The 22,351-nt window shown below is 38.2% G+C and overlaps 2 protein-coding genes and 1 long non-coding RNA gene across 3 annotated transcripts; 1 reads left to right on the forward strand and 2 right to left on the reverse strand.

The window, feature by feature from the left end:
• Nucleotides 1-1,162: 1,162 nt before the first annotated feature.
• On the forward strand, nt 1,163-20,908 carry rassf4a (Ras association domain family member 4a). Its single transcript, XM_068723211.1, has 11 exons — nt 1,163-1,246; nt 7,609-7,677; nt 7,814-7,889; nt 15,450-15,556; nt 16,452-16,531; nt 17,807-17,976; nt 18,289-18,390; nt 18,470-18,521; nt 18,637-18,758; nt 19,470-19,567; nt 20,415-20,908. The coding sequence occupies exons 2-11, from the start codon at nt 7,625-7,627 to the stop codon at nt 20,482-20,484; spliced, it is 930 nt and encodes a 309-aa protein (XP_068579312.1). The 5' UTR covers nt 1,163-1,246; nt 7,609-7,624; the 3' UTR covers nt 20,485-20,908.
• LOC137881324 (C-X-C motif chemokine 11-like) lies at nt 4,591-6,318 on the reverse strand. The gene is made up of 4 exons (XM_068723224.1): nt 6,223-6,318; nt 5,925-6,054; nt 5,752-5,835; nt 4,591-5,162 (listed from the first exon to the last, which is right to left on the reverse strand). Exons 1-4 carry the CDS (start codon nt 6,287-6,289, stop codon nt 5,030-5,032), a joined length of 414 nt encoding a protein of 137 aa, XP_068579325.1. The 5' UTR covers nt 6,290-6,318; the 3' UTR covers nt 4,591-5,029.
• On the reverse strand, nt 12,611-13,996 carry LOC137881330 (uncharacterized). Its single transcript, XR_011103855.1, has 2 exons — nt 13,741-13,996; nt 12,611-13,287 (listed from the first exon to the last, which is right to left on the reverse strand). It is a non-coding gene; the product is annotated as an uncharacterized lncRNA (long non-coding RNA).
• Nucleotides 20,909-22,351: the final 1,443 nt, after the last annotated feature.

Consider the following 22,351-nt stretch of genomic DNA (forward strand, 5'->3'; position numbering starts at 1 on the left):
TGACATGTGAATCCAGTCAGGAGGGATGAGATGTTTTATGGGGAGAACAAGGAGTCTTTGTCCAGAGTTCACTGAGGCCGATAATCAGAGCTGTATTATAATCTTCACAATGATCTCTGGTCAATTAGAAACTGAGTGACCCAATAATGGAGAGGAAAAGAACGTCAACATTTCCAGTCTATGTCAACCAACTTTGTCATATCCTTTAGAATGAGCTGTTCTGGGGGAAGTTATACAGCTGCAGGAACAACTTACTTCCTCTGTGCATGTTAAATCATAAATCCTATTCAGACAGAGAGACTTCCTACAGTTTGTGTTTCCACCCTACAAAAGTTTCCTAGATGGCAGATCCAGGCTCAAAAACAGGATGGGGGAAATAAATCTTAACAGGTCACAAGGACTTCTTCCTTTACTGCTGAGCTGGAAAATAACAGGATAGGTGCTTTAATGGTGGTTGTGCAGAAAGAATGAGGTTTTCTTATGTAAAGGCAGACAAAAAGAATTATGATAATTGGTTATTTGTACTGTTTCATTATAAAATGGCTTTGATTTGATTCTGTCAAACACATACAATACAAAAAAGGGGGAACTACTTCACAAACTATATAAAAAACATGTAACACAAATTGCAGTATTCATAATATTTAAGTTACAGGATAAAAACACCAGAAGTTGATATAACTTAAATCATGAATCTAAATTAGCTGGATCTTCACCTTCATATTTTTACATATATTGTCCAATAACACAAATAATGTTTCAATGCACAAGACGCGCTGCCCATTCAAAATGGGTTTTTTTCTGTACTCTGAGTGGTCAACAATGCACAGGAAGGAAATGCGTTTCCTTGATGCAAAATATACATTTTATCAAATGAACATATTTAGCATAAAACACGTTAATGAACACATTCAAATGCCAACTCAAACCTGAGTGTTCTAGTAGTAATCCAACAACTTAAGTTAAAAGACAAATGTTAAACTGATGGCTCGGACAGATGAGGCTGCAGCAAAGCACTCAGAGGCACCTGGATCAAGCGGAGAGAGGTATGCATGTTAGCCCCGCCCACCCTCAACGTTGATTGGTTAAAGCGTATGAGCACGGCTTTCTATTGGATCATCCTGTTGTCAGTTTTATCTTCCAGCTCAGAATACCGTATGCCAAGAGGGGCATGAAGACTGATAACGAACAACGGCGCGGGATACTTCGGTGTTGGATATAAGGAAGAAGACGGAGGTCTGCTATGGTAAGAAACCAAACTGATTAGACTTAATGTAGACCATTAGCCTACTACACGAAATGATCCGGAAAGCAGATATGTTATCGATGCGATTATGCGGTTTAACCATGACAACATCATAATGCCCTTAAGACCAGGGGTCTAATGAAGTTGGATGCAGCTACTAACGGTGTAAAATCTGTTTTTTGTTTTGCATTTTGGAATGTGACAGGTATGTAAAACTTTCCTATTCGTCAGCTTAAATCTGCAGATACAAAACTACGTACTTCACAGTGATAGCTGCAAAATAAATAGACACATCTTCAGCAAGTAATTAAATGTAAGTGTTTGTCTTTAATATACGTTTGTGAAAAGGTTTTGTATGTGCATTATTTGGAGCTGTCCTGGACATTATTTTACGCGTGGGAATGGGATCGTCTCCGGGCGCAGCTACCACAGTAGGTGCGATAATTGGATACGAATCTCGCGATGATCAAAGCAATTAGCAGACTTGCAATAAAGGTTCTTTGTCCATCGAGGGAGCTTTCACACAGAGGCAATTCGTAATTTAGTCACAAAAGAAGAAGAAGAAGAAGAAGAAGAAGAAGAAGAAGAAGAAGAAGAAGAAGAAGAGAAGACAAGAGACTGATTATGTAAATTCACTCGAATCTTAGCATCACCCAATAGTGTGACCTCTTGGTCCATCTCCTGTGCAGTGTCTGAATAATTCATAATAATGGTGACAGACTGGAATCCTTTTAAGTGATGGAATATTCATACACCCATTACTATGTATAAATATGCATAAGAGATAGACTGACCGTCCCATGCACCTTCTTTGTCAGCAGTTTCCTTGGATAAAAAGTGGAGGTGGGCAGGGGTCATTAAAGGGAGGGGAGAGCTCAGTGCTGTTGCTAATGCATCTGTAATTAACGGGTTTTTTTTATGAAGATTATGATCAAGTCCATCAGATGAGATTGGATTTGAATCTTCAGCTGTATAAAGATAATAAGAGGATCCGCATTGTGCCATAAATCTGAAAGATTCCATCTTTCGTGCTCAGTGTTCATTGTTTAGCTGAATCTGCACCTCTCCTTTTAGATATCACTTCCCAGTCAGACAGTGCTGTGGCCAGTACTGGGCAGTCTGTTTCCTGGTTTTTGTGGTGACTATGTTTGCACATGCAAGCGTTTTTTTTCTGTCTATTTTTTTCCTAAGAAACTTCTTTCTCAGCTGCAGGAAATGCAAAATAATCAATTCCTGTGTACCAGAGCTCATTGTTATATAAATATATTCTCTCATTTTCTTTACAACCAATAGCAAACAAGGGTATGATGAACTGATTTAACTGATTAGCCTCCCTTCTTTACTCATCTGGACTCATGTGACAAAATGATGCTCTGTTACTAAAAGTCTCAGAAACACTGAGAGTCCCAACCAATTACTCAGCCAGGAGCTCTTTAAATATGACATAAAAAGTGAATCAAAGTACATCTGTCCCCTATCCTGCTGGCTATGTTCCTGCAGGTGGTGTCAGAGATCACAATCCAAGTTGGACTGAACATTATCGTCACTGAGCAAGATGGAGCTATGCATGAGGAAGTTTAGTGTACACAACGCTTTAGACACTAGGTGGCACCAACATCATGATTGTGGACACAGTGATAGGTATTTTAGACACCGTGCATTACAATCACGTGTTGAAATATAAACTGTTAGTGTCACCTTGTAGCAAACAGCAAAGTTAGAGTTAGAAAAGATAGAAGATTTTCTGTTATCTTAAATCAGACATGTGACCATAAAAATTGATAATCAATCATTTGCAACTGCGTATTTAATGAGTTGCACTTTCAATCATGTGGTCATTACAGGAAGACGTGTGTGTATTGTTGTTGTTACGCAAATCTGCATTGAAGGTGTTAATACGTTTGGTCAACACTCGTTTTTAGCTGGTGGCTAATGTTAAGGTCTGGGATGTGTTGTTTATGAAAGCAGTGTTGTGTAATAATAAAAAATTATATTTGAATGGGATTTTAACAGTGGTGGAAGAAGTAGTCAGATCTTCTACTTAAACAGAAGTAGCAATTCAACAGTGAAAAACGTTCAAGTTCAAGTCCTGAATCCTAAATTATACTTGAGTAAAAGTACAGGTATTATCAGCTCAATATACTTAAAAGTATCAGAAGTATAAGCATTCGTCAGAATAGCCTCAATCAGTGTTTAGTGTATTTTAGCATTTGTATAACTTTTGTAGTTATATTATTACTATGACTATTATTACTGATGCATTAAGCAGAATTTGAATGTTGTATTTGGTTGAGATTATTTTTAGTAATTGATATACTGTAGCTTTTTATAAAACTATGCAGCAAATGTAATAAACTGATGGACTAGATTTGGTGTTTTACAACTCAATCTGCAGTAACTACAGCTGTCACGAAAACATAGTGGTGTAAAAGAAACAATTTTCTGTATAGATTATAAAGTACTTTGGATTTGAAGAGGGCTTCTCTTGGCCACTTGCCATCCAGTAACAAGACTGTTATCTTCACAGCTGTCCTCTCAATCAGTATTCTGTCTAACTCCGTCTCCGATTAATATTTTACTTTAAAGGCAGCTGCTTGGATTGTATTCATCGATAACATATGAGATATGAAAAGTCCCTTAAATTATCTGGCTCGGCCTGGAACAAAGGCCACCTTGTTCAGCAGTTTACTTTCGCTTTCCATTTGACCCCGTTGTGCTGTCAGGCATTAAGTTATAACAGGAACACATATCAGATATGCAAGAGCTCATATCAATGCCAGTAGGTGTTTTAGCTGGGAGATGAATCAGGTTAGCACATGCCTTGTTATTCACTTTCCATTACACAGATTGATGTGGGCGCAAAGCAACAGTAGGCAAACATAGTGTGCGTGTGTGTGTGTGTGTGTGTGTGTGTGTGTGTGTGTGTGTGTGTGTGTGTGTGTGTGTGTGTGTGCGTGCATGCTCTCTTGTCACGCCCTGATCACCTGGATGTCTTAGTTGTGCAACAACAGCAGTAGTCCACTATAATCTGTGAAAAAAAATAATGGTGTGATATTTTCCAAAATTCCTCAGGCAAGTGCTCTTATTCGCAGTAGAATGTCATGGAAATATATTTGTATACTTTTGCATTACAATACAGCACACAGTTAGCTCCTGTTGTTTGTGCAGATGTTTTAAGTAAGACATGTTTGCTTTGTGCCTGCCGCTGACTCACATCCTGTAGTTTATTAACTAAAGGCTGTGGGTGACCTCTCATATCCTGCCATGGAAGTAATTGTCTTTACCATCATTCCACTCTAAAGATAATCAGGAGTTTCAATAATAAACAGCACACAAGGTCACAGTGTTTTTGCTGATATATTTATTTTAAAAAAACACAAAGTCTGAAAAATGCTCATATTGATATAAAAATAAATAACCAACTAAGTCTTTTCAGTTAGCTTTTCCAGCTGCATGCACAGAATTACACATAAACAGTACATGGACCATTTAACAGTGTTTTAAAGCTAAAACTGTTTACATTTTTGACAAGCCTCCAGGGCTCAGTTTTCAACATAACATCAGTCGTTTGCACAGATAAAGTACAGCCCCCTGCTGCTGGCCTACAAAGAAAGTTTGAGTTACAGCTCAAACAGTTTAGGGGATCTTGATGTTTGAGCTGTGTGACGTTTATAGAAAAGTGGTAGTGTGCTGTTTATTTTAAGCACCCCAGTGTGGCAAAAAAACAGCATGTACACGCTTCTCTCAGTACAGTAGCTTTGTGTCATTTGTCAGGCTGGTTGACTATTGGGAATTAGAGGATGAGGCCTTTCTGTTGAGACCTCGGCTCCTCTGTCGAGAGCGCTGGCGCTGACGACCTCTCCCCCTCCTCCTCCTCTTCAGGCAAAGCGTCACATCACGACCCAACTTTTGGGCTCTATAAAACACACACACAGAAGCATAGACTTAAGCCTGGAGGAAGGGCTGTGAATTGATATTCCTTGTACGTATGAGACATGTCAAATATTTGGATACAATATTTCTTGTGACATGAATAGCTTTTAAGGAAGAATCCATCATTTACATTGAGAAAGGAAAGCATGAATATATTGCAAATTTGGATTCTAATAAAGAAAATAGTTCATTACCACAGAGGCACAAACTGTCATTCTTTTTTGTCTGACAATATAGCAAATAATGGAGGAAAGACAACCAAAATGCTCAGTGAGGTGCTTTGTTACTACAAGAACTGGCTTGGCAACACATAAGATACTGTTGGCGGTGATTTACGGGAAATATGAAGATGGGTGGAACCCCTCTATAACCAGTTAGGACGCAGGGCTAAAATATTATGCAATCTGTTAGGTAATGGGTACATTGCATATTGCTGTTTTATTCTAAATTGAATAATTAAATTACATGGTACTCTGAGAGTTGACAAAGCTGTAGTATCCCTTTTTAAAAACCCTTACAGAGGCACAGTTGGTAACTAAAGGTGACTAAAAGTCACTGATCAAGGCTCTCACCTATTCCAGCAGCGAATCAGTTGTTTGCCCATCTGCGCCTCTGGATTCAGACACACTGGAGCGTTGGTACTCTTCAGTGTCACTCTGAAAAACACATGCAAACCCTCACATTTACTCATCTGGACATGTGTGTGCATACATGCATGCATGTGTCTGCATGATCTGAAACTCACATTACTGTGACTCTGTCACAGCTGGGGCTTTTTGGGAAGACTGTAAGTTCTTTCAGGTGCCCTCTGACTCCTGATTGCGTGTGTGGACACAAACATCTTCCCGGGACGAACGTGCTGTCTGACTCTCTCACTGCACAGACACAGTAACAAGATTACAAGTTAAATCAATACAGTAAAACATGAGCAGAGATTAGGTTACAGCAAGTTATGTTCAGACAGCTTTCCCCCCAATAAAACAATAATCCCCACTTTTATTATATCCAGATTTTATGAACGAATACGCGTAGATGATTCCTACCTGTGATCAGTACAAAGCAGAGACTCAAGAAGGCGAGCCTACGGACTGACTGAGGACAAAGCTTCATTCTGGAAACGAGCTGAGTGTTGACACTGAGCCTCTGAGCCACATTTTGCCGTTTTATACTCTTGCTCCTCCCCCCGCATACTCTGAGCTGGGCTTTCCAAATCAGGAAATTCCCCATGGCACTTTCCCTTTGAAATATATGGACACAGGAATCAGGATACAGGGATCAGGGCCACCATTCCTCTGTCTTGTCAGAAAAGACTTCACAGCCTGAAGGACACAGTTATTAATAGGTGTCCTTTTGTTTTTTACTCTGAACTAAATTTAATGGACAAAAAAGACACCTGTGTTGGAGATTGGTTGTGTTCTTTAGAAACTGTGCCACAGAGAAGACTAAGTAGTTGTCGGGGGAAAATTGGTTTCATGTAACTTCTAATGATTATTTCTTACTTAGATTCGTTGATCATGTGTTTTCTGTGTAGTTTGAACTTTGGCCTTTGGATAAACAGGCTCATGGGAACAAAGGGGGGCAACTTCCATTTGACAGGGCCTTATAGAGAACAGATGGTTACCTGATTTATATAAACATCCATTCTGGAACTGGAAGGCTGGACTGCTGAGAAGGGTGATACTCCGCTCAGACAAGCATTTAAGAAGGGCCTTCTTTACGGAGAAGGCAGAGTCTTCCTTTGTTCTGCCATGGGTGAAGGAACGCTCTCTGCTATACAGCTGTATCGTAATCTATGACTCTGTTAGATTAATCTGTTAATTAATCTGTTCACTATTCTTTTATAATTTTTCTATATCTTATCCTGTAATAAATCCTTAAAAGACAGAAGGCTTGAGATACTTTTAGATCTCTCACAAGGAAATACTTTAATTTCCACTACAGTAGTGATTTTTATCATTATTATGATGCTAACTGTTTATAAGAAACTTGCCACGGTAGCAGGCATTATACTTGAATGAGACAGAAGACACAGTGTATACCTGGCTTTATTGAGCTTTGCCACAACATGTTACTCCGTTGGCTCTGTGTCAACCACACCATGTGATTTCTGCTAATTCCCAGTCCCTGCTTTTACCACTGGAGATATTTGTTTAAAAACGTTTGATTTAAGACATTCTTTCCAGTCCTCAAAGTGGATCAAAAATGAAACATTACACTAATGTTCATATTTTATATTCATTTTATAAATATATATATATATATATGTGGTGGGCCATCATCTTTTTATAAGCACATGGTCACATTTTCTATACCTGCTCATCATAATTTAGCTATCACACTCAATTATTAGTTATGATTGTACACAGTGTTACAGACATAATACAATCTTTATTTAATTACTAATGTTTTGTCGTGTTTTTCTGCCACAGCTGGGCTCTAGACAGAATGGGTGAGCGTCAGACCTACGTGAAGCTCAGTGAAGAGAAACTTATACCAAAGTAAGTCCTTTAATTTCACTCACTACACAGTAGTCACATTTAATCAAGTGAAAAAACAATGTTGATGTATTAAATGTCACCATTGCGTGAGCGCTATGAGTGTTAATACCCTTTGGGGTCTTGTGTTCATATTCAGGTCTGCCATCTTATCACTGCTTAGGACCTACAACTGTTACCACGAAGGGAAGAACTTCCAGCTGAGGACTCGCGAGGTAAGAAAAACTCAGACAGATCACCTGACAAGAGAAAGTGCTGGCAGAAATAACAAAGGTAAACGGGGAGTGTTTGACGATTGCTCGGTGGTATGTGTGGGCGTTTGGATTACAGGACACTGTTGTAAAATGGGTTACACACATACAAAACTGGAACCAGTTAAACCAGCACTTTGATTTGTAAGCAGATAATGAGGACAGAAAACCTGAGACCAAATAAGCTTCTGAGCACAAACCTGCCATTCCAACATGCTAAATGGCTGGCAAACCACAAAAAATCCCCTTTTCCTCAAAATGAAAATGGAAGGAGAAAAGGAGTCTCAGATTTCAGTTATGTACACTAACTGCTTAGCAAAGTATTTCCACAGTAAACGTTTTGCTGTTGTGCTGTGTTTGGTTATTTGTTTGATAATTATTCTATGGGTTTTATGGTCAGGAGTTCCCCTTTGTGTCCAGAAGGTTTTTGAGTTTGTATGGTGTTTAGGGCAGGGTGGTCATGATCCGTCCCTCTTTTTTATCCCACCAGTTAGACTCACTATTGTCTCATTCTGGGAAAATCCCCCCAAAGTCACAGACATAGCATATGTACATGCAACATACACATGTAAAATAGAAGGAGCAGTGACATCACAATATGACCCAATATTAACCAAAAATAAGGATACTTGAACGTCATCGTTTTCACTGAAAATTGATTGATTGATTTGATGAGAAACAGAACTCATTATTGAGAATGACTCAACACATTGCATTACACCGCTTAAACTTGTTTAAGCTTTATTGTGGAATTGTAAGAGTGTCTCATCATTTAACTTGCAAGTTAGTTTTTCTACCAGAACGTGTTGCTTCACTAATAGCTTAATAGATTCAGTCCAGAATAAACTAAATATATATATTTCTCAAGTATGATAGCTGTAAAAACAGACTGCTGCAGTGAGAACCGATGATGTTGCTTTCTGTTATAACGCAGGCTGTCCAAGGCTCCAGTTTGGTGAGAAATATGGCAAAAAAGGAGTTTAGGGTTTCATCCAGAACAGACAAGGACTCACTGATATAAGCTAACTTTATATGATGCATCAGCTCTTTTGTCAAGAACAATATATTAATTGTATTGGTAATTAATGGTGGAAATGTATCTGTATCATAGGAGCCTTTTAGCTACATTGTTTTGATAATGTTGCCCAAATTTAAAGCATAATAATAATAATAATAATAATAATTATAATAATAAAAAGTTTTCTTTAGTGTTGAATTGTTGTGTTTTCGTTAGCTTAGAATGAGCTGTTTATCTCTACATCTGGAGCAGGTCCTCTGTTCTGAGGCCTCCATGTTTCTAGAGCCTAGAATAAACAAACCAAACACTGGCTCTAGAGAAGGCCATATGCATTTCCGCATAAAGCTATACCAACATAATATGATCCTGATATTATGATATGAAATAGGATCCTGATGAATAAACAAGTATAACCTTCCCCTGTTTGATCTCTTCTGTGTAAGTTTACTCTTTGTAAGAGGCATTAAATAAATGCACTATGCGACTATCTCTGTTTCTCTTATACTAAGTAATAATTTGTTGGAACATAGAACATAGTATCAGCTTTTGTTGTTTTAGGGTCTTGTTGAAGGCTCAGTTCATTTCTTCCGATTCAATCCTATTGCACCTTACATGTGATGTAAAATCCAAAGACAAATAAAACAAGACATGAAACCATGAAAACCATAATTACAATTTGAAACCACAGAAACTTTAATTGAAAGTTCATAACTGTAGCTGACAAAACAATCTAGCCACAAGTTTATTCAGAAGCTGTTGATCTAAAATGCTCATCATATGTGCTGTGGTGAGATTGGTGTTTGAATGTTTTCTCCAATGTCAAAGATTATACTTTTAATCTCAACTGTTAATCCAACATGGATGAGGTGTCCTTAAAGTGCAAAAAAAAGAAGGAAATTTGAACATCGACCGTCGCGTGACAACTGGGAAAACAGCATCTGCTGAAGAAAATCATGTGATACAATTAAAAGCTTCAAAACAGCAAATGAACTTGTTTGTTACTGTATTATTAGGGTAGAAAATACATTATGATAGCATGGTGATAGTTGTAATGGTGTATATATGACACACTATGACATATGATCAGAAATAAAATTGTCTATATGTGCTGTAATAGGTTATGCTTTTCGTGATATAGTGACATCGGTAAAGATATTGGAGTGAGGCCAAAGGTTACTCACGACTTACTCATTAGATATTTTGTGGGAATGACGGACATTACTCAGCAGTAACATTCTTGGGTTAAGACCAACATTTGGAAACTCCTAATGTTACCCGCTAGAAAATACAGTGACTCTGTTGAATGAGTTTAGATGAAAACCAGCTGTAGACGTGCACCATAGCTCCCAGACAGACTTTCACTGTCATCATCTATATCTGGCAGGTCTGAGTGTTTGTTATAATTTGTATTGATTATCCAGGCTGATGGAAACTGTGTGAAAAAAGAAGTAGATTTGAAAGTGTGGTTCTAAGATTTGCTCATGGTGTCGTCAGGTGATGTGTGTTAGTCATGTTGTAGCTGGAAATGTCATGTGGTTTGAGCCAAACCAGAAAGCATGCTCTAACATGAATGCCAAGTACAACTGTATTTGTTGTATGCATGTAGATGATGCTGATTGCGTGAGGTATTTTCTCTTTCAAGGCTCAGCAGCAGCCTTGCTGTGGCTGATATTGGTTCACTGTCGTTCACAGGAGGGGCTGAATGTATCTGCCTGTGCTTGTCTGCTGTGTTAAGCCAAATATGAATCATGTGTATGCAGCACATAGTGGCTGTATCGGGTACTTTTTAGTTTACAGTGCCACCGCTGCAGCACCACTGATTACCACTAGATGACAGTGTGGGATAGGATTGTCTAGATTTGAGGCTCACTGCAAAAAAAGATGTAGTTGGTCTATTTAAACATTAAGTGTTTAACAGAAGGATTCATATCCTTTACAGAAGTTAAAGTAATATACCATTTACAAGTCACATTTTTAATCTCTATTAAGTATGAAAGTATTCTAAGTGCTCATTAAAACGGCCCCTGTGATTGCTTTATTAATAAGATAAAATACGATTATCCTTTATTAGTCCCACAATAGGGAAATGCTGAACATTTCACTGGAGGGGCTGAATGTACCTGCCTGTGCCAAATATGAATCATGTGTATGTAGCGTATAGTGGCTGTATCGAGTATGTTGAGTTCCATATTATATTATTGGATTATTATTACTGATGCTTTAATATCCATCCATTTTTTTAAACCGCTCATCCTATTCAGGGTCGCTGTGCTTTAATATGCAAATAGCATTTTATTGTTCAAAGGAGGTCCTTTTACTGTACGGGGGTTTTGCTGTTCTGTGATCAGTAATAATAGGGGGGCACTAATCTGTCTTTTCCAGTCCCGATACTGATACCTAGGCTTTGGTTAGCGGCCCAATACCAGCGTTTGATTAATTAACTGTATGCCTCATTGTGTGGAAGTGCCTCGGATTATTCTTTTATGTGTAAGGCAACATCAGGCTTCACTTCAATATTGCTTTTCTAACTTTCTTAAACATAATGTAAAAAATAAAGACACAGATATAAATGCTGATTTGCTATTTATTAAGAAAATTGTATCCAATACCAGATCGGCCCATTGTCACTGACACCTGATCCAGATATTTGAATCAATATCAGAGCAATGGTGCATCTCTAGTAATAACAAGTAGTAGTCAAAGTAGCAATACCACAGAAAAGATAGAAGTTGGTGTTTGGCTTTCTAGGTGAAGACCAGGATTATGTAGTTGATCCGGTGGGAGACAGGAAGCCAGTGGAGGTCTTTTTAGACTGTAGTGATGTGGTGCCAAGGTTGATGTGGGTTAAAGGTTTGACAGATGCAATAATATCAGAATAATATATATGATATTATTGGATTATAATTGTTGCATTAATATGTACATTACTTGAATTTTGCAGCTGGTAAAGGTGGGGCTAATTTTAATAATACTGCTGGGTAGCTGTGAATGTCCCCCAGGAGATCAATAAAGTAATATCATGATTTATTTGATAAAAGTGCAATGTTTGCCTCTGAAATGTCATGAAGTAAAAGTATAAAGTAGCAAAAACTGTAAATACTAAAGTAAAGTACCTTGAATAATAGTTGCAGTACTTGAAGTTACTTAATTACTTTCACTTGGTAATAACATGGTTTGTATTTACGACATGGTCTGAAAATTAACTAGAGATTTAAACAGTCAAGGAATAAAAAGTACAATGTTTCCTCTGAAATGACGTAGAGTCAAAGTACTAGTAGCTAAAAATGAAAACTCAAGTAGCCTTCGTCAAAATTGTACTTGAGTACAGTATACGAGTAACACTTATTTACATTCCACTACTGGCCCAAAGATACGATCTCTCACAGTCTTTTAATAAATGGATGCAACCCTGGCAGCAGCGTTTTAACGACTATTTTCATTATCATTTAATCTGGTAATTATATTTTCAATTAGTCATTAAGTCTCTAAAATGTCAAAAAGTAATACAACTGTCCCCAAGTGGTTGTCTTCAAATGTTTTGTTTTGTTTGACCAACATTTCAAAACTTCAAAAATTGTTCAAAGACAATTCTTGCAAGCTTTTAAAGCTGGAACCTGAAACTGTTTTGATTTTGGATCATTGAGCTCTTCAGAAACAGCAGAGAATATTCATGATTATTTCAGTATTTTATTAGAAAGTATATCTTTTACGTCTTCACAAAATACACAATGTAAACATGTAGACTTGAGTCCTCGGTGCATAGAAATAAATAGATCTTCACTTTTCTTTGGTGATTTTGTCTTCGTCCAGCCATCATAAGGAGTCTCATCATTCAGCGCATTGTTTTTAATCTTCATAAATAAAGCCAATTCTTCCAACCTTTTTTGATTATGAGATATTCCACCAAAGTGCCTTTTTGCCCACAACAATGTCTCTCTTCAAGTCCTTATCTGTCCAAACAGCCAGTCTACAGGGTCCAAGACCCTGCAGTCTTTTTCTCTGCCCATCTTGAGAGAAAAATCCTCTGGGCTGTTTAGACTCAGACTGTAATGTCTGGAAGTCCTTTGTGTGCGGGAAGAGCCGCGAGGAAGTGAGGCTGAGACAGAAAGCTTCATCTGCGCCTTTGAGAACTGCCGTAGCTTGGGGGACCTCTGGAGTCTGACGAGGCTGAAGCTCAGTGCCTCAGCAGGGTGTGCAAGGGCCTGAATACTAGTCATGTAGTCCTCTAGAGACTGGGAGATCTGGGAAGATTGAGTGGATGAGGGGTGGACAGGCAAGTCCTCAAGCGTCTCAGTAATGGTGGGTAAGTGAGGCAGGGAAAGCAACAACCGCCTGTGTTTCATGCTGTAGAGAGAAAAAGAGGAAAAAGAAAATGTTAGACTGTGGCTCTTTGTCTAGACTTCAATGACATACAATAAATTAAACTATTTACTAAAAAACAAATCTTGATGGTGATTTTAATTTTCTGTTTTTAATTAGGGTCTGTGCCTTTGCTGCTAAAACTCTTCACAGTAACTGCATTTGCTGTTTTGCCTGTCTTTTAGCATTTTGCTTTTTAATTGTTTTATTATAACAGATAAACTAATAACAATACATACCCTTCTTTCCTTGTTTGATACTGTGAATTACAATTTAAATTTCATAATGTGTGTTTCTTATCTTCTATCTGGTTTGCAACAAGTAAAATATGTCATGTTGTTACAATTTCTTTAAAATCAACTTGTAGAAATTGCAAAAGTGTAAGCTCTATAATAAAGAGTAGCTGATAATAAATAACAAAAGAAGAAGCACTCTCACCTTGGATGCTTGAGTTGTAAAGTTGACATGTAGAGTGAAACAGAGTGAAGGCTTGTTCGCTCAGTTGAGTATGACCGGACCGGAGTGTGTATCCAGGCTTTATAGAAGCACCCTGAAGCAGAGCGATTAACCGCTGCTTCCAAAAATAGCTCTGCTGACCTTACTCTCATCTCTGTGGATTTGTGTGTGTGTGTGTGTGTGTGTGTGTGTGTGTGTGTGTGTGTGTGTGTGTGTGTGTGTGTGTGTGAGAGAGAGGGTGTGTTCATGGCTGTTCAGGAAATTCAGGAGTGGAGGGTCAGCATGGTTCAGCAGTGCAGCTGCTCTGACGGTTTATATTCCAGAAACAATGACGCCCTGGGAGCAATCTGCCTCACCTCCGAAATCCCGCTTTCTGCTTCTTCTCTCTTTTCTTTGACATTCAAATCCATCTAAGAATGGCACTAAACTGACTGTTCATCTCCAGTATTATTATTCTTTCAGTAATTTGCACTTTTTTCTCACTGACAAGCCTCCTTTTAATCCCACCGCCGTGTCATTGTGACGTAACGATCAGAAGTTATCCATCGAAATGAAACCATTAACAGTCTATAAACACAAAGACATACATTTAGAGGCTCAGCATAAATAATTAGTTCAGCTCCTTAAGTTGTTTGTGGAAAAAGCAGTCTGAGATCCTCATAAAAACTTTCATGCATGCATTAGCGTGTCATGGGTCCCATGGTCCGAGATGACAGGAATACTAAATATGTATACTAAATCTCAAGTTTAACTACAACCAATATGGTTGATCAGTTTTCCTTGGTTTCATGCCTTTTGATTTTGTTTGTGATTCTTTTAAGTAAAAATATTTTTTATGCAGTTTCTCTGCAAATAATTCACCCTTTATCTCTCATGAGCTCACAATTCATTTTGACATTAAATAGCTTGGGATTTAACCAAAAAGGCCACAGGGTAAACACTTCACACTGCCTTCTGACAATTGGAAACTGTTTCACTTTGGTGTTAAATTCTCTGTGATGAATAGATTTATAGACTTTTTCCATTAGCAGAATTGTGTTAAAAGATCGACATTGTATTCCGGAGTATCAAAGAAGTTATTGTGATGGTATAAAAAGCTGTTTGGGATGAAGGAAACTGATCTGTGATTGCAACAGTCACAGTTGTGCTGTAATATTTGAATCATTACTGGTTCAGTTGCAATATGTGCACAAAGAACTTGATCTCAGGCTTCACCATTCAGTCCATGATGCTCTATTAATTATTTTTTAATTTGTTTACATGCATAAGCCAACTGAAAAACAGGGTGACTCTGTTTTATTTCTGTATTCAGAACAAAAGGGTTTTCTTCCAAATTTAGAGTTTCAGTTCTGTGAAATCAAAACATCTCCCCCTGCGTGTACGTGACCCAAAGCAGTCATGTCTCTGCTTTCGTTATTGCTGCCTCCTCGGACGTGACTTCACCCTTGTACTGTGTAAAAAAGGGAGGGTCAAAAACCTGACGGGATTTCTCCAAGATGAGAGGGTTCACCCTGTAGCTGTGAGCGAATGTTCCTGCACGTACACCTGAAATTGAGCCGCTGTGGCAGGCGGCCAGCAGGATATCCCCTCTGACCATGAGTGCTGATGATCATTTTTATGTATGTGTGTGTGTGTGTGTGTGTGTGTGTGTGTGTGTGTGTGTGTGTGTGTGTGTGTGTGTGTGTGTGTAGGAGGAGGGGGAGCTAATCCTTGAGGGGTTGCTGAACATCTACTGGGGTCTGCGCCGACCAATCAGACTTCAGATGTACGACGACAATGAAAGATTTCATCTCAACCGGTATGACAACCTGGTCCAGACTGACACAGAGGACTTCATGTGCTAAACAAACACATGTGGGACGTGTGATTACAACACTGGCAACAGGGATCTTTCACACAATAGCAGACAAAGACAAACTAAAATCACTGACTTCGTGGTTCATCAGCGTCCCCACCCTTAAGGAAACTAGGAAAACTCCTTTTACCTGTGTGGTAGGCCTGAACATGATGGTGTTGTACTAAACATTTGGCTGTATAAAATAACAGCATGTAACAGTGAATGAAAATATGAATTTTAGGCCTAAAACAAAATGACAAATTAAAGAACAACATGCATACATTATTATTTTTTTTTTACATTGGTAACACATTTTAAAGGTCCAAAACATTCACTGGTACCAATATCTCAAATTTGTGTATCATATATGATATTCATAAGCTCCTTGGCAGTTCACTTTATAACTTAAAGTGAATATATTTGGGTTTTAAAAACAAGGAAATTTAATATTCTCACTCTTTCAGTCATTTATGAGCAAAACAATTAATTAATTGAACAAGGAATTGATTGCAGATGGCAGATTTATCTATAATGAAAATATTCTTCACTGGGTTGGAAACAGCAGTTTTACTAAAAACAAGGAAAGTTAGCTCAACACCTGGATGCATTTAGTTAAATTAGTTTAGTTTAACATAAAGACTGGAAGAAGGGAGTAACTGCTAGCTCTGTCCAAAGGTAAAAGCCTACCAACAACAAACAAACAAGAAATTAGGTATCAACATAACTGCTTCCAGTCTTTGAGCTAAACTAAGCTAAGTGTCCCCCGGCTTTACCTTCATTTTCACAAGTATGGTATATAGAGAGTGCTAGAAATGTTAACAAACAATAAAGACATTGTTCCTCTGTTTTTCTACAGAAACGATAGATCTGGTTTGGCAAAGCAGCTCTCAGCGGAGTCTAACAATAACTCACTGGGCACAGAGAGTGGACCAGCTCGTGAGTAGCACACGTGCAGCCATTCTCACACTCACACACACTTGATTGATTAATGTAGATTACAAACACATGTTGAAACAGATTAGAGCGCCACACGTGTTTAATTGAGCATTTACATTGGAAAGGTTGGCTCCCATGTTGAGCACAGATTAACATGAGATGCCACCGAGATCAGATCACTAACTCTATAAATAACCAGGGTTAGACTACTTAGTCATTTACTCCTCTGCTAACTCAGATCATTTGTCTGGGTTTGTCACATGGTGATCTTAATGCTCTTAGAGGATTTCAAATTATTTAGAATTTAGAATTATTTTTATTAAACTCACACACAGAGCAAAGGTATATTTTTATACATATATGTATTGAGATATCCACGGCGCTGTCCGCGGACAGATTTTTAATTGCGACTTTCCTTTCTCTTTCTCCGTCCCCCTGTTAAGAATTAACAAATCATATATATATGTGTGTGTGTGTGTGTGTGTGTGTGTGTGTGTGTGTGTGTGTGTGTGTGTGTGTGTGTGTGTGTGTGTGTGTGTGTGTGTGTGTACAACAACAAAGTTACTTATAACCCTAAAGAAAACTGATTGACTTAACATTGGTGTCTGCGTTAAAAACATGCCGCATTTTATGGGAATGGAAATAGTCACATACACTTTGAAACCATTTAAACATAATTTAAGAGGCGATGATGTTGGTGATCACCTCAACGATATGTGATGGAGGGTGGCAAATATCTGTCTTGGATACGGACACATTGATACGATAGATAAAAATTATTTTTCAAAAATTGTTTATCATAAATAACACAAATAATTCAACAAAGATAGCGTCAAATATTGGTCAAATTCTTTAAATGAATCAAGAAATTGTAATGATGAAATGGGGAGACTGTTGTAGTATGTAGCAAATTATTTGTTTTTATCCTTGAAAATATAATAAAGGTGTCAAATATTTTGTTCATTGGTTCAAAACAAACACATTTGAATTCATTAACTAAGTTAGTATAAATTAGTCTGAACTAATTGAATAAAAGTATATAGTAATTGTCATTTAGTCCTCCAAACATATTTGATTATCAAAATTACTCACAAAATTGGGCCAGGCGTCAGACAAAATGTGAATACCTAGCATGTGGGACACCATATGCTGATCCATCTTTATGTAGAACTGTTTGCAAATGTTTTGTAACTTGTTTTCAGTGTAACTGCCACACATAGCTGCTGGTGTATATAATGCATGCATTAAGAGAAATGTGTTTTTGTTTACTCTGAGGTGGTGACACGTGTGGTCAGGAGGAGGAGGATTCTCCTCAGCTGCTGAGGACTAGGAGTGACGCCTCCTTCATGCGGGTTCAGAGGAGGTCAAAGACACACACTGCTAGAGATTTGCAGCGCTTGCGAACACACCGGTTCTCAATCAACGGACACTTTTACAACCACAAGGTACAATAAACACAACACGCGTACACGCACACGCATTAATGTATCCCGTTGATGACACATTTCCAGGTGTAGAAGGGAAGAAGTTTCCTGTGCGGGTGTGCCTGTACTAGTGCTGAGTTTCACAATAGCCTGTTGTGGGCTGATTTCATTAATATGTCACATAATACAAAGTCACACTGTGTTTCTTTATCAGTTTCTTTTGGACTGAGGGATTTCCTTTCCGTTCAAAATGTCTAAGGAGTTTAATTCCAGGAATTGTTGATGAAGTAAAGTTCCTAATACTTTGTGTGCTTTTGTTTCTCCTGCTTCCAGACATCCGTATTTACTCCAGCCTATGGATCGGTCACTAACGTACGAGTGAACAGCTCCATGACGACTGGACAAGTCCTCAACCTGCTGCTGCACAAGTTCAGAGTAAGCAGTAAGACACATATTACATCTCAAGTGATCCTTCAGTTGAACCGGACATAATCTGTATTTGTGTCTTTTTAAGGTGGAGAATAAATCTGAAGAGTTTGTCCTTTATATGGTTCACGAATCTGGAGGTAAGTCGTAACTCATTACCAGCAACTTACCAACTTCCTCATTGGGGTTTTGTCAGTAGAATGTTGTGTTCTGTGTGTTTGCTATCACTTGTTTTATTTGTCTAAATCATTGTAGAAAGGACCCGACTGAGGGATGGTGAGTACCCGCTGGTGGCTCGTGTGCTTTATGGACCCTGTGAGAAGATCTCCAAAATCTTGATCACGGAGGCGGACCTGGGAGAGGAAGTTACATATGATGTGAGTCTGGGCCTTCTGCCACCACTCTCTATGTCCTCTTGTCTTGGACTCGATAAGTGACCCCTTTTATGTTTTGTGTTGTCCTAAACATAGACACAGAATGATACAATGAACAGTTGGGTTAAATTTAGCAGACTGAGGAAAGATATCCTGTTTCGGGACTGACAATAGGCTAAGATGGCTGACAGCATTTTGTTGTGACTGACCTGGGTAATAAATAGAAGCTGTTGCTGGAGAACGTTCCTGGATTGTCAACTCAATAACAAAAGTTAAAGGGTCAGTTCATCCAAATAATTTACCTCTATATTTAGCCATAGTTTTGTTTTTATATGTAGGGTTTGTAAATATACACATATTTTTTTTGCTCCACTTCAAAATGTATTTTTCTTTCCAGAAATAAACTCTGGGTTTATCATATATTTTGTGTGTTTATTTGTTTGGTTGGTCATTTATTAAAAATATGTATGTAGTATAATTGTAAGTCAATTGACCCATTACAGTAAGATAGTAGTAAAGCTATTCTACTGTGTTTTACCTTCTACTGGAAAGCCTCTTGTGTGTAGACATGGTCTTAGGTCACCTTTTAGTATTTTTACCTTCAGTATAACTTTTACTATAGTTTATAATTTTATTACGCCTCCATGCCGGCGATAACCGTGATCAGAGGCATTATGTGCTTGTGCTGATATGTTTGAATCTTTTTCTCCCCAGGTTGCCCAATACATAAAGTTTGAAATTCCTGTTTTAGACAGCTTTGTAGTGAAACTTAAAGAGGAAGAGGAACGCGAAATAAACAAGCTGACCAAAAAGTAAGTCAAGAGTCTCTCCACTCAACAAACAGTTACAAAATTGGTTCAAGTCTAGACGAAGACTTCTTTAATGATGGTCTATTTCATTACGTGAAGCCAATATCTGTGACTGAGGCAGGAAGTACGGAATCAAAACAAGACCTTCAATGAGGATAGTGTTTGTGAAAAACAGTCATCGCTTACTATTTTCAAGATTCAAATAATATAATAAAAAACTCATATGACTGAGATTTCCACCTCATATTATGTTTTGTGTGTGTCATTGATTTCCAGCATGTGGGCTCAAACGCACAAACTCATTGTAACTACAAGTGGTAAAGGATTTTATACATCAAGAAATTCTCTGAAAAAAAACATTGAATTGATCCTTCTAACATGTAACATCTGTCAGCTTGTTCCTCTGTGCCACTGACATATCAGTGAGTTACAACATTGCACTGGGTGATATGTTCCTTCATTGCAATGAACATGGGCACTGTAGTTTATTTTTTAGTCAATCCCATGTACACCTTCTGCTACCTTCCCTTAAATTGTACTTCTGTTTAAGTAACGTTCACTAAAAACTACAGAGCAAGTGTTTAAAGTTTTACATCTTAAGTTCCTGCTTAAAATCTTCAAAAGACTGCATGGTGCTTGGGTCTGAGAGCCATAGACAGGGTCAGGAAGGAGACCAAGTAACACATTGTAACAATTGGGATTTTGGGGACACTTTTATCACTCAGTTTACAGTTTACATGTTCTTTTTTTATATGTATGTATATACTTAAATGTGAGTATTTCAGTGCCTGTTGGAGAGTGTAAGAGTCTGTTAGCCACAGTCTTTAATTGTGTGTTTCTCTCTCTGCAGGTACAGCTCTCTGAAGTCTATGATCCAACATCAGCTCGAAGGCAGAGCTCACACCAGTGACAGAATATGAGTGCTTTTGTATGCACTGATGTAACCTGTGTGTGTGTGTGTGTGTGTGTGTGTGTGTGTGTGTGTGTGTGTGTGTGTGTGTGTGTGAGGGGGGTTCAACACTAATGATTGTTGATTTACTGTGGGATAATTTGCCACAACCGTAGTAAATGTTAGAGGTAAAGGTAAAAGGAGAAAAGTAAAGGCTGTAATAGAACCATATTATACACCAATGTGCTTCTACTCTTAGAATGACAGTTTGTATGATCTGTTAAAGTTACTGTATTGCTTTGAATTGTATCACTGCTTTGATATCCCTACTATTAATATATTTGCATTTTGTACAAAGATTCTTACTGCAAATTTGAATATTGATACAAGCTGTTTTTTGGTAATGTATTCTCTGACTTGGACCTTTTTATGTAATAAATCTGTTTTAGAGTGGCCGTTATAAATGCTGTTGGATCTCTGCTGGCACCAAAAATAATACCCAGCTCGGACGTCCCACAAAGAAAACAGCCATCTTTATAATTTCCTGTACTTCCACGGTGACTGGAGCACAGATTAGCATTGTTCTTCTGCGTGACCCTATTTGCCAGCTAGTTCCCATGAGCTTTGTGTGTGTGTGTGTGTGTGTGTGTGTGTGTGTGTGTGTGTGTGTGTGTGTGTCTGTGTGTGTGTTAACCTATCAACATTACACAATAAGGGTATCCTGAGAAAGAAGGGCTGTTCCGTTTTCCCACAGTTTCCCAAACAGCAAAACTGATGTAATATTTTGTGGACCAACCTTGACTCTTATTGCTACAGTATTTGATTAATCAAATAACCATTTGAGACCAGAGTTTTTTTTTTATTTAGTAATATTTCCGACTGCGCCGTGATCTTGTGCAGCAAATATTTGAGTCTTGAAAAGCTAGGCAAGAAGTATGAATTGCTGGTGCATCGGTCACAGAGACTGCAAATGTATGTACACACCGTATATATTGTGAGCACAGGAGAGCTACAAGGTTTCTGTCTCAGTCCACGTGCTGCTTTACATGTATTTAGATGACTGTGTTGAAAAAGATCAGATTACTAGATAGATAGATAGATAGATAGATAGACTTTATTTCAGACTCAGGGTCCAGAGAGACAAATACATAAAATGACATACACAAACAGTAAAAGTACATAGGCCTAGCAATGCCTTACAAAGAGACAGCTGTACCAATGTCACCACAGCTGGGACTGGTAGCGTGTGCTATTAAGCCTTATGTTGGTTAAAACAACTATGATCTCATTTTCAGAGTCATTAAGTCGACAAATGAATTTATACATGAAATTTCTTAAAACAGCTTGGAAAGTATTGACTCGTGCAGCCACAAACATTTCACTAGCACTGCTCCATCTCGGTCTCTTCAGCAGTATCCTCATGGCGTCATTATAAGCTACTTGAAGTCTCTGTAAGCTCTTTTTTTTGTAGTTTGACCACAAGTGTGCAGTGTAGAGTGGTGTACAATATGCTCTGAACAAAGACATCTTCACTTTATCTGTACACATACCAAACTTGCGTGAGAGAGTGTTTGCTTGTGCATACATCATACGCCATTGCCTAGAAATGTCCTTATCATCGGTCATGTGTTCTCCTAAATTTGCAGATGGCAACTATAGGACAAAGCTTGTCACCATTTAGTGATTCTGTCGATGTGATGGATAGTTTGGAATTCCTCAGCATCCAGTTTCTTTACGTTCTTAACTGGTCCGAGAACACCGACTGCTTGTGGAAAAGGCACAACAAAAAATAAGGTGCCTTAAGCGATTTGTTATGTCAACAAGGTTTGGCAACTTATTAAACATGTTCTGACAGGAGGTGTAATATTAGTGCAGTGTGGTAACTTGTCTATGTTTGA

Source organism: Cebidichthys violaceus, unplaced genomic scaffold (genome assembly GCF_023349555.1).
Source record: "Cebidichthys violaceus isolate CVI_PGR_0920_01 unplaced genomic scaffold, fCebVio1.0.p SCAF_10, whole genome shotgun sequence".
Lineage (NCBI taxonomy): Eukaryota > Metazoa > Chordata > Actinopteri > Perciformes > Stichaeidae > Cebidichthys > Cebidichthys violaceus.

Coding starts and splice junctions, on each gene's coding strand:
- LOC137881324 (XM_068723224.1), bottom strand. CDS start 6,289: ATGAAGCTTTGTCCTCAGTCAGTCCGTAGGCTCGCCTTCTTGAGTCTC. Junction 5,836..5,924: donor TGTGACAGAGTCACAGTAAT/GTGAGTTTCAGA, acceptor TGTGTTTTTCAG/AGTGACACTGAAGAGTACCA. Junction 5,163..5,751: donor CTGATTCGCTGCTGGAATAG/GTGAGAGCCTTG, acceptor TGTGTTTTATAG/AGCCCAAAAGTTGGGTCGTG.
- rassf4a (XM_068723211.1), top strand. CDS start 7,625: ATGGGTGAGCGTCAGACCTACGTGAAGCTCAGTGAAGAGAAACTTATA. Junction 16,532..17,806: donor CACAGAGAGTGGACCAGCTC/GTGAGTAGCACA, acceptor GTTTACTCTGAG/GTGGTGACACGTGTGGTCAG. Junction 18,391..18,469: donor TGCTGCTGCACAAGTTCAGA/GTAAGCAGTAAG, acceptor TGTCTTTTTAAG/GTGGAGAATAAATCTGAAGA.